The sequence below is a fragment of the Didymosphaeria variabile genome, assembly GCF_027946475.1.
Source record: "Didymosphaeria variabile strain IMI 356815 chromosome Unknown scaffold_3, whole genome shotgun sequence".
Taxonomy (NCBI): domain Eukaryota; kingdom Fungi; phylum Ascomycota; class Dothideomycetes; order Pleosporales; family Didymosphaeriaceae; genus Didymosphaeria; species Didymosphaeria variabile.
This window is the reverse complement of record NW_026611622.1, coordinates 1,032,491-1,044,529: the sequence shown is the minus strand read 5'-3', so window position 1 is coordinate 1,044,529 and position 12,039 is coordinate 1,032,491. Positions and strand designations below refer to the sequence as shown.

The 12,039-nt window shown below is 51.1% G+C and overlaps 3 protein-coding genes across 3 annotated transcripts; all 3 read right to left on the bottom strand.

Annotated features, from left to right (window-relative positions):
- Positions 1-1,393: 1,393 nt before the first annotated feature.
- Positions 1,394-2,891, bottom strand: N0V89_003691 (uncharacterized protein; the record flags this gene model as incomplete). Its single annotated transcript, XM_056212489.1, has 4 exons — positions 1,394-1,765; positions 1,826-2,306; positions 2,357-2,465; positions 2,528-2,891. The coding sequence occupies 4 exons, from the start codon at positions 2,889-2,891 to the stop codon at positions 1,394-1,396; spliced, it is 1,326 nt and encodes a 441-aa protein (XP_056072797.1).
- A 706-nt stretch (positions 2,892-3,597) lies between these two features.
- On the bottom strand, positions 3,598-9,178 carry N0V89_003690 (uncharacterized protein; the record flags this gene model as incomplete). The annotated part of the gene is made up of 8 exons (XM_056212488.1): positions 3,598-3,805; positions 4,456-6,249; positions 6,298-6,546; positions 7,431-7,621; positions 7,675-8,458; positions 8,512-8,897; positions 8,949-8,967; positions 9,027-9,178. The coding sequence occupies 8 exons, from the start codon at positions 9,176-9,178 to the stop codon at positions 3,598-3,600; spliced, it is 3,783 nt and encodes a 1,260-aa protein (XP_056072796.1).
- A 1,996-nt stretch (positions 9,179-11,174) lies between these two features.
- N0V89_003689 (uncharacterized protein) lies at positions 11,175-11,977 on the bottom strand (the record flags this gene model as incomplete). Its single annotated transcript, XM_056212487.1, has 2 exons — positions 11,175-11,228; positions 11,288-11,977. The coding sequence occupies 2 exons, from the start codon at positions 11,975-11,977 to the stop codon at positions 11,175-11,177; spliced, it is 744 nt and encodes a 247-aa protein (XP_056072795.1).
- Positions 11,978-12,039: the final 62 nt, after the last annotated feature.

The following is a 12,039-nucleotide window of genomic DNA, read 5'->3' as shown; positions in this document are numbered from 1 at the left end:
AAGCTTCTGATTGGTGTGGATGTTACCCCTATTGTAGGTGGCCCTGCTACCCTGCGCGCTGCTCTTAAATGTCTCCCTCCTCCAATTTGTCACGCAGGATAGAGATGACTTCCTATTCAAGAGAGCTCATTGGGCCCGAGTTCTAGGCACAGCCTCTGGATGTCTGTACTACCGTGAAGAACCTTGAGCAGGGAACGCACGCAATCGGGGGCCATGATCTGGAACAAAGTCCGCATGCCTTCCAAAAAGGGTAACTCATTGAACCCCACGGCCTTTCAGGTTCCTCCAATGTCTCCGGGGATGCAGTGCAAGGCATCTTCACTCTTTGGCAGCGAAATGATGATAGCGAGACATGCAATTGCGCCTATCTCGAGGTTGAATCTCACATCAACTGCATCCCACCTCTCCGTCAAGTATATACGTCTAGATGACAACAGCAAGCATATAGTCTTGCACTCACTTCCTGCATGACTAGGTCTTTCCAGTAACTCACTGCTCTAACTATTTCTCAATTCACAAACATATTGAATTAACATCTTGCTGTTCCGCTCATCACTGTATCACACATTTGCAATCGAAGACGAAGCAGTGACACATGAACTACCATGTCCGGGTCAGTGACCGGCATCTTGCATCCTTTACTCACTGGCTAACATTATACGAACAGCAACAACAATAACCAGACCTCGTCATCATCAACTCGCCCAGCAGATAAACAAGCCAATGGTTCTTCCGGAAATCAGGCTCAGTCATCAACCACGCAAACGTCCCAAAACTCTGCTTCTGTCAACACCTGGTTGAGCAGCAAGAATGATTCATGGTCGAGCGAAAATAGGAGAGCCAAATGAGTCCAGGGTGGAAGCTGGAGGAATGTAAGACCACGACGATTTCACGGGACGAGTACCGTTCGCATTTGCGCTGTACAAATAGTTTCCAGAAGAAGTATATTTTTGTTTCCTTCCGAGCGCCCCATACGATCCGTCAAACATGTTGCACAGCACCGGCGTGCACGCTACCTATGGTATAATGTACTTGTGATGCCACATTCGCTGCCCTTGATTATTGTATGGACGTCGTATATATTCGGGCCTTTGCGTACTCTTTATATCACGTCAGAAAAACTGCTCAGTAGCGCTTACCCTTCAGTGCGCGATGAAACTCTTATTGGCTTGAGAAAAGCTTGTGTGAGTTACCAAAATCGGTCCAGGGTTTGAACGTCTGAAGAGCTGAAGCCAAGGTTAAAAGGTCTTGGTCCCGGGTTGTAGGTACCTAGTCGGCGCGCCTGGCAACGCGCGTGGCTCAGTCAGAACTTCATCATGTAGCCATCACCGGAATTACAATTAGCTTATGTTAACAATCTCAAATTAGTGTGAACTACGGCCGTCGCAATGCTCTAAAGCTTTCCGTAGATAAGGGCCACGCGGTCCACTTCGTCTCCAGATCTTCCCGTGAAACCGACAATGCCCCATCCACTCTCAGCAGTCCTAGTGACACAATCACTGTTCTGCGTACCCGCAGCTACCGTTCGCCCAGAGCTAGTCGTAACTTGCATGTAGAACACCCTGGTTTGGCTGTTGTATGTGCCCTGGCAGATAGTGGCGCTGGTGAAGCTCTCACCTGAATTGAGCTTCAAAGTGCTGGCAGTGCCTCCAGTGCCACCGTGGGTGAACGTTTGTCCAGAAGAAAGGGTGAGCGACACGGCATCTAGACGGTTGGCTCCACGAAGGGTGATGGATGAAGCTGTTGGGGAGGAAACGCCGGAGAGCTATTCATCAGAATGCTACATTAGTGACAGCGCGATTTCGAGCATAGAATGATGACTCACCGTAGAGATGTCGTTGTAAAAGTCACCGTGAGGACCGCCATACGGATCTGAGATCCTCAGCTTAGTGCTCACAGTCCACGTGAAGTCCACAAGCACAGGGTCGTGATCGCTCAAGATGTTTCCGTCAGTTTGCAGGTACTGGCTTCCAGCATATTGGAACTTGGTTGCGGCCAAAGTTAGCGAGGGCGAGCCTCGGTACCATAGCTTGTCAACAATCTCGCACGTAGTGTTGGGTGAAGGGTTATCGCAAAGCAAAGCATCACTTCCCGCTGCTGGTGCTACACCTCCCTTGGCGAGCTGGACCCAAGCATCAGTCATGCCATTTTCTGTGCTGAAGATACGGGGGACATCATCTGAGCGTGTATAGCGCGAGTTCGTGTCTCCAAAGACAAGCACAGAGTTCCCGTCAGAGTAGGTCTTAATGTAGTCAGAGACTTGCTTCAAATTGGCAGCACGAGCGGTGTTATCCGCGGTCTCAGTACTGATACCGTTAGCTCTCTGTACGAAATATCCCGAGTTACTCGTACTCACCCAGCATCCGCATGCAGGTTGTAAAGGTCCGCCCACACTCCCTCGCTAATCTTTGCTCGCATGAAGGTGAACCCTTTCGGTGTGAGGCAGTCCGAGCCACTAGCATCACCTGTAAAGACAAAAGTGATCAGTCACAAGGTATTTACAATTTCCCTCAGTAGGCCTGCTCACTGCATGTGGCCCATTTGGTCCTCTCGAAGTCAACCCAGTCAAAGTTCGACAAAGTGTTCAAGCCGTCGCCAAACGGTACGCCTCCGCTCGTCGCCGTACGATAAGGATGGTCATCATTGGCGTACAGAGTCGCGTGGTAGTTGAAATCTTCTTGCACATGGATGATGTCGGGATCATTTTGTGCGAACAGCTGACCAATGCGCGCGGTGTTCTCGGTCTTGTCGCCAGGCACGTCGTTACCGTTCAAGAAAGCCGGAAGACCAGCCACATTAAACGTGATCGCATCGAATGTGCCCGTCGTGGCTGCCGAAAGAGCGACGGGGACGAGGCTAAGAAGTCCGACAGAGGAAGTAGCGGAGACCATCTTGATGTGCGCGTCGGCTCGTCGCGATGCCTGTGCTCCTTCGACTGGCGAACATGTGCATTTATATTGCCGCGACTGTCCAAGATGTTGATCACCATGAGAATATTGAATCTTTGCCAGGTACAACCGCAACCGAGCAACGCGCCACGCGTACCTGAATCGACCTGCTCAAACGACGAATTACAAGAAGACGATCAAGAAACGTGCGTACTAGAAATTACATTGCATGAACAAGTTTCGGAGGATTGACCGCAAGGATAGGCGAGCGGGACGTATCGAGCTAGCGTGCCGAAATAGGAGCGAATTGGAGATGATCGGTGCGTCACATGTAAGGGTGTCCTAGTCCTAAGAACGCAGGTGTTAGCGGCCCTTGGTCTGAGTATAGACATGCACTACGAGAGACATGAAGTTCTTCCGAAAATGTTAGGTTTCGCGGTCCATTAGAAGAGGAACGTGGTAGAAGTGCCAGCCGGTCAACAGGCCTGATATTCTCATGTGTCGGCCGAGGACCAGCTTAAAGACCATCGAGGACATACAGGAACGTCACGAACAACGTTTAAGAAGCTCACCAACGACCGGTATCTTCGGTAAACCGAGAGAGCAGCTCTGGGGAAAACTCTGCCAAATACTTGAAATTTATGGGCAACTTTATACTTGTTCTCCTATCCGTAGTCATAACAGGCATTTCCGTTTGGCAAGCCAGATGCTAGAAAGTAAGGGTTGGGAATATTAGGTCTGCAAGTGTACGTCGGCAGAAAAGCGGATCTTGTCGATAGAATCGGATGGGGTTATAGTAGCCGTCCTTTACTGAGACGGTGAGAAATTCAACGTGAATTCCAGCAATTGAGCCCACGGTAAGTGTCTCGAAGTAATGTTGATTGAGTTTCTCGTCTACGGCTCTCCTGCTGGCATATCTTGGTAGGGTAAAGGCTGTGGGTGCATTTGTAGCCATTGCGAAAATTCAGTGTGGAGGTCTGCGAGTTGAACAAAGGTCTTCCGAGATGCGTGAGATGCTGTCTCTGTCGAAATGTTGGCGGGCGTTGATAGTCCCACGTTTAGAGAGCGTGCCTCTTCTCTGACTGCAAGACAGATGTTCACTTCTAGCAATCTACACTCGAATCTAGCCCAGGCGAGCTTAAGGCTCCCAAAAGGCGTGTCTACGTGAATTGCATGGCGAAGCAGCTGCTTCAAAGATATTTCCGTGGAGCTCGGTAAACGAGCTTTCATCCGAGACAACGTTTGACACAACACGACTTACGACCGCTGCGCACAGAACCTCCTTCTGCATCCCTCCTCGACGCACCACCTGCTATGCTCATGTTCCACGACGTGCTTGTCCAGCTCAGCCTTAGTCAGCAAATTCCCATTTCCGCAATCCTCACATCGAAATCTTAGCACACTTTCTTTCGCCCTTCGAACATCACCTTTTCTGGTCCGATCGCCTGGGTGAGGCCATCGAACCATGGTGGTTTCAGGCATTAAGAAGTCAATGTCAGAATTGTCATATGGGCTGTGAGAGCGCTCGACGTTGTTGGGTTGAGGGACGGAAGGAGATGCGTTGAACCGGAATGTTGCTGATGAGGCCAGTACAGAGGGCTCGTCTTGTGCGGTGGAAGTGATGGGCGTTTGATGGGGTAGGAGGAATGTGTCTGTGCCGGACGAACTTGATGTAGAGAATGTTGGAAGAACGGGGGCCATGTTCGGTTTGAGGAGAAGCATGACGAAATCTTGGTCAAAGGTGTAGACGGGTAGATCGCAAGCTTGTCTTTGAGCGACGGCTTGGTAGATCTCATCCTTTTGCATGGCCGTGGGTGGGAGTGGATGCGACATCTTCGCCCTCAATGTTGCGACATTGAGAAAATTGATGCTGGCCACGCTAAAGCAGGCTCGTTGGAAAACCTGGCGGACATCCTCCGGGATCATACGCTCTAGGTTCGCATTGAAGTCGCCATTCTGACCGCTGTACATTTGCACTTGCTCCCAGGTCGGCTCGTTGGAAATGGGGAAGTATCCAGAAGTCCACGTAAAGGTGTCGTCGTATACAACACGAGGCTGACGGCCTTTGATCTTTGCAACCAAGAAGTCCATAATCTGTGACCGAAGCGGTTCCTCGAATGTGCGGGCTGCAAGCACGTACGGAGGCAAGCGGTTGCTATGCTTGAGCTCGGGATCAGCACCTCCGTCTAGGAGCAGACGCAAGCGTGGAATGATATCGACCGCGGGACACTTCTCAATGCATCTCCGGATTGGCGAGAACAAGGACTCGTCCAAGATGTTTGGATCAGCTCCTCGTCCAAGTAGCACTTCAATATCTCTGAGCGTGTCTGAAGGATGTCTCTTCGCATCCGGACAAGACCCGACGATCTCATGTAGCAGAGTGCTCCCATTTCCTTCAGGTGTCGGCGAAGCGTGATCAACGATCAAGCGGGCTGCAGCTGGAGTGGCATGCCAAAGCATCTGGTGCTGGAAGTGATTATATGAGTGTGCGCCGCAAGTGAAGCCCATGAATGGCGTCTTAAGATCTGCGCCCTTCCTGATGAATGCTTCTAGGCATTCCATCTCCTCTTGACTGAGTTTCGAGATCCAATGAGGGTCGCCCTGCCATGGGCGAAGAAATGTGTCGAACACGGTTGGCGATCCTTCCCCACCTGGTTGAGCATGGATGTCAGCACCAGCATTGAGTAGCACTTTGAGGATCTGATTGCAATTCTCTTTCACTGCTGGATTGAGGAACTCCCTTTGTCTTCTCTCTGTGCAGTGAAGCAGCGCGTTCTTCAGCGTGCCATCTACCCATGGAGATGTCTCATTGACGTTTGCACCTCGATCGATCAGTAAGCGAACGATCTGGGGTTGGTTCCAGTAGACAGCCTGAAGGATCGGCTTCCACATCGTGCCTGGTTCTCCGTTCACATTCGAGCGATTATTCATTAGCAATGCCTGCGTTGTGTAGGTGCGCCCATTTTTTATCGCATTATGGAGGGCAAGGTCAGTGCCGAGAGGATGCTTCGAGCCTTTCGCCCCATGTGCCAACAGCACCCACATTACCGGACCAGTAGGTATGGCGCTCGCGATGTCTAGTAGTGTTTGCCCCGGATGCTGAAGAATGACACAAGCGCTCATTGTGGGATGGTTATAAAAGCGACTGCCAGGGATATCGAACGGCTGCCCGATCGGGAAATTCATGTGGCCTGGGTGTCGCATGACTAGCGATTCAAGCTTCTGAGAGTCGCTCTCTAAGACAGCTGCGAGCATACTCATGATAACGCCATTTATTCTGACCCCTTCCGCGGTCCTCGAAGGGGCGTCAGCGTTTGGGGTAGACATAGTCGTGTCTTCGTATGGGACTGGTGGGAGCAGACTGCGAAGTATTAGAGCGTAGTTCCTGTGCTGTGACCAAGTTACTTACTCTTCCGAGCCTTGCAGTGTACTTGTAGTAGTATCGACATCTCCGTCCGCATCTACCGAAACTGCCCTTACCGTTGCTCTACCAAGCAGAACGGTCTCCAAGTTGGTCGAGTCTTGCGGTGTTCTCTCTTGATCCCTAGATTGGTCCTGAATGCGAGAAGGCTCTGCCACGTTCGAGTCACTGTCACTTTCATCATCATCATCTTCTTCTTCTTCATCTTGTCGCCTCCGCTTCTTGCCTTTCGGATCTCTACCCGACCTTCTTGTTGATGCCCTTGTGGTCAATCCCCATTCACTGTATAATCGAAGATTAGTAACCAGCCATTACAAGCATACATCTGATCAAAACCTTACCTCAACTTCATGCGATATGCTCGTGTGCTGGTTTCAAATTAGATTGTCTTGAATATGCACATCGTACGAGCACGACTCACGAAGCCTTGAACCCATGTTTCCTCTCCATGATCTTTCGCACCTCGTCAAGTCTCTTCTTTTGTACCCAGGAGAGATCCTCGATCTCTGTGCAAGCAAGAAAGAGTGTCAGTGAAAGAGAGTACGCACCTGGGCAGCAAGCCTTACCTCCTTTGACTGCGTCCCAGTCTTTTGTCATCTTGTAAATTGTGCAAATTGACTACCACGTCTCGAAGAACCAGGATCTGCGGACATCAACAAGTGCCTGCAAGCCTCCTTATGATCTACTCGTGTTGCTAATGTGCAACATTGAGAGGTCACTTTTGCGCTCGTGACCCGTACGAGAGAGGCACCAGTCTGGCAAGCTATGTGCAATCAATACTTCTTCAAAATCGTCAAAAGGTAAAGGAATAGAAGGGCCAAGTTTTTAAAGATGTGCAGTCCTTTTATTGCACTGGCACGCTTACGCGACAAAGTGCAGAAGAGGGAGGAGTGAGTGCAAAAAGCTACGCCTCGGCTCCAGAGGGAAAATTGCACGAGCCAAGCTCCGCTAGTACGAATGGAGAGCCTCAGCCACGATGAGATTCGCGATTGGTCGACGCGAAATTTGCACACATGGAACACGTGGAAACTTGCTGTCCACGGGTAAAAGTACGAACGTATGTCCATAGTATTAGTTCTATCTTTTTGCACAATTCAGAAGCAGCACCTGCGGATGATCACAAGCCTACACCACGCATCCGCTGAGCTTTGGAGATCGGGGGTACCCAGGCAAATACAAGGTTCAGACCAATGATGATGCATCCCATAATCCAGAAAACACGCGCATAGTGTGTGCCGTTGTGGCGGAAGATGATAGCGAAGATGATACCACCAAGGTTGCCGCTCGCGCCGACGAGGCCAGAAACAATACCCTACAGCTGATTAGAATATCGTTCGACGAATAAGTTGCTCGATAGGTACGTACGTTGGCATGAGGATGCACGTGTGGGACAAGAGCGAAGTTAGCACCATTGCCCGCCTCCAGGAAGATAGCCATCAACGCGATCAGGCCCATCATAGTGTCAAGATCTTTGGGGTCAAGCTTGCCGATGACGATTAAGAAGACCCCAGACATGACGCCCACGAAATGGATCCAGAACTTCTTCGCCCACAAGTTGTGGCCCGACCATTTGAAGACTAGGTCGCCAAAGAACCCTCCAGTGGGACGGGTGATGATGTTCAGGAGGCCGAACATGGCGGCCCAGCGACCAGATGTTGTCTGTCCAAGGTATGGGAAGTTCTTGAGGTAGTAAGAGCCGAGGATGGAGTTGATCGCAAGCTCACCACCGAACGAGCAGACATATGCGGCCATCAGGGTGATGGTTTGCAGAGAGCAGAGAACCTTCAGTGCCTCCTTGCCTGAAGGTGTGACGACGACTTCAGCGTGGGCTGTGTCGATTGCTTTATCGCTTTGCCCAACGGCGGTGTTCCCTTCCACATCCGCGCCAGCACCTAGGCCCCTCTTCTCCTTGTCATCGGTCGATGAGATAGACCCTGCAGCAGTCTTGTCGGTAAGTTGGCCTGGTGTTGAAACGATGGCGGTGTGGTGCTGCTCTATAGGAATGGCACTCTCCCTGTCGGACCACTTGCCGGTGGGCGTGTCGTCTGTCAATAAGAGCATAGAGATTGCGACCACAGTAATAAGGATGAACGGCACAATAAAGGACACGCGCCACGCAACGTGCGGAGTTAGACCACGCTTGTGCACCCTAGTCGGTAGGATCAGCGAGTCGTTCGACTGCAACGATGGAAGGGTGCTTACAACGAGTCGTATATGGCGGGCATAACGAAGTAAGTAATGCCGCCACCAGAATTACCCCAGCCGCCGACCAAAGCGTTTGCCGTACCGACAACGTTGCGGTCGAAGAAACCGGTCGTCCACACCTGGCAAGGTACGAACGTACTACCGAGAATGCCAACGAAGAACCTGATTGCGTACAGGCCAGCCGCATTATGTGCTGTACCAGCCAAAGCTGACGGAATTGCACCAAGGAGCAAGCAGCCGACGAAGGTGTACCGTGGTCCATATCGGTCACATAGAGGCCCAGCAACAGCACGCATCACGAGCGTAGCCGTTAGTGAGATGATGTTGGAGTTTGCGACTTCATTCTGGGAAAGGTGCATGTCCTTCTTGATCGTGACGGACAGCTATTGCAACGTTAGGTTGGACTGCAGTAGCGCGATCGGGAATTATCATACCAATGGCGGAAAAGCGTACCTACAACGCACCATGCTTAGCACACATTAGACTACAGATAAGCGAGGAAATAAACATACCATGACCAGAACGCAATGAAGAATCCGAGGTATGAGAAGAAGAACACTCTTCCATATTTGTCGACAGGATTGAAGACGGGAATGGACTTCGCCTTCTTTGTGATAGGGTTAATCTCTGGGGCACTCCAGAGCTGTCTCACTTCGAAACCCATGCTGTTGATTTGGGGAAATGCGGATGGCTTCTGCGGAGTGTGGGGAACAAGTCGCTGGTGAGGATAACTGGGGTCTTTGCCCAGGGGTGAATAGGGTGATGCTGCAGGTGGAGAGCTCGCACTTGCTGCAGGGAAAAGATAAGAACGGACGAGTGTTTATACGATTGATCCTCCAAATGCTTCAACTGGTACCTCCGCGGTGAACATCACTGACGCAAAACCAAGCAAAGTCAAGACTCGTAGTGCAACTCAACGAGAGCGCCAGGTTGGGCTATGCTTCTACCCCAGGATAAGAGAGTCTAGATAGCGAGGGATCTCCCATTCCTTATCTCTGAGGCGGCTTATATAAGAATGTGGGATGAACAACGCAGGGGTGCGCTACACGGACGCCAGCCTATGCAGCCTCGCGGCGTTCATGCAAGAACAGTATGGTGGTCCGTTACCGCATGAAAAGGTACCGTGTCGTGGGCCGGCGTTGGTGTAATCTTTCTTCGAACGCATGAGATTGGTCGAGGAACGTTTTGACGGTGAAAACCGGAGGCTCGTCTAAGCTGGCGGAGCGGCGCTCTTATCTCTTGGCGGACATCAGACGCTAGACCTATCCGGTCGCCCCCCAAAATCAGCTCTATACAACGTGTGTGCGACATCTCCGCGGTTGTAGTTGGCAAACAAATGTGTCGTTACTTTTCAAAGTCGTTCGCCTAGTTTTCGATTGCAAAGCTTAAATATATCGATATATCGAAATTACGGAAACCTGGACGCCAAGGACGATACTTCCATTTCAATGAGCGACAGGATTCATGCTCGAGCTGCTCCAAGATTTTGCTTGTGATAGAGACGAGCATGGACGATCATACTCTCAGGCTGGCAATGTTGAATTTAAGGCGCCTATGCACACCAACCCAGAGCAAAAGCTGGTGCTAAAAAGCGATGGGACGGATGTGGGAATGTCTTCTTACCTGACTTCGGCTTTCGTTCCGCGCTGATCTATTGATGGAGAAGCGTATACGAAAAGTAAAGTGCGCCTGTCTAACACCACGAGGCACCAATTTAATTGTCCAAACAATCTTATCTTCCATCGGAAAGACGCAACGCCTTCTAGAGGCTTGGACATAAGACACTAAGCAGTATCTTTCTTGGGAGCTCATGCTGTAGTGCAGGCGTACCATCCTCGATTACTGGAGAGCTTGAAGGTCGCCTTGGACAACTTCCGGAAGAGAGGTGTGCACTGGCCGCTTGTGGCTGCCCTTTCAATACCGGCGTCCGGCTCTTGTGGTCTGGTAATGCGTTGCCGTGCAGCTTGGTAGGGTGCAGGTTTCAGCTGTTCTCGAGGTGCATCTCCGTCTCGTCGAGAGGGTGGGACCTTCCGACATTGCAGCGTTTTCCGCGGAGAAGGATTGTCGAATGGAAACAGCTGCTGAGTCGAGTATCCGTTGGATTTATCAGTAATTCGATATGCTTGCACAGGGGGAGCTCAACTCTTCGATGAGGCTCGAATGACTTACCGCCTCACAGCATTGCAACACCGTACTTTCTACGCAGTCTATGATCACGCCTACGGCGAGCACTTGTCGCGGAAGAGACATACGAGTGAATCTTCCGGAGCCCGGGTTAACCTCTCCCTGATTGAGCCGTGTTACAGACATTGAGAAGTCGTGGTGTTGGTCTAAGCATCCCTTCCCTCGGAGAAGTACCAGAGACGCCTGCTCCGTGCTGGCTGGTGAGCTAATCGCAGAGCCGTACTATTGCCTTCACTTCGTGTATAGTATATTCGATTGGACAGTGTACCACATGCCGTAAGTATGGATGCGCAGGAATAAGAGGGGTATATTATACATCGGCTTATCCTCATCGTCCATCGCGGCTGTCCACACTTCTCGACCGCCTCCTATAGTCTCCACTTCTGCTCCTGCTTCTACTGTCCCTATCTTTGACCATACGTGAACTTCGACTTCGACTTCTTGACCTCGTGCGACTGTAGCTGCGATCTCTACTTCTACTCCTGCTGTCCCGGTCCCGGCTCCAGCTGCGACTGCGACTGCGACTCCTGCTGCTACTGTTGTATCTGCTCCCTCTACTCCTGGCATCATCTTCATCCATCTCATCCACCTCGTCCGCTAATGGGCTCTCTCGTGGATCCAGTAAGTCCAGATCCTCAAGCACGCTTCTTGGCGGTAAGGCCGGTAAACTCGTACCACAAATGCGAGGCTGCGTGAGCAGATTGTCGACGAACTCGTCCAGGTACGTGAGTGTGAAACCGCCCTGTCGCCGATACTTTAATTTTCGGCGATCAAGCAGCAGTGGCTCTAACGTCTTGTACACCTGAACCGGCTCCATGGTGAGTCGGACGTAGAATGCCGCCAGGGCGCGTAAGTACTTGAAACTGCCCACCTTCCCAGCTTTCTCTTTCTCGTACCTATCCTCTGTATTTCCATTCCGTTCTCCATCATTATTGTCGTTCTCATCGCCGCTCTCCGGTTCTTCGTCTTCCTCGTAATTCAGCATCTCAAGAATAATCTCTTCTGAAGGGACCAGACTCAGAAGCTTGAGTAGAATGCATATGAAGGGCGTAGGTCGATTGTTTACGCTTCCGCCTACGTGTGTGAGGTTGATGGCGCGGTCGCAGATCATGGCTTCATTGACTGCGAACAATTGTTCTTTCCAGTACATTGACTCGATTATTCGCTCTCTCATAGCTTTCTCAATGAGAGTGACGGGATTGACGCCTCCGCGAACGGTCGGTCCAGAATAGCCCCGATCATCGAAGACATTGCTCGCGTCTGCTTTGATCGTTGCCATGGCGTACGTTGGGCGCGCGCTGTGGATGTGGAGTTTGGGCTATCACATAACCAGGCAGAGCG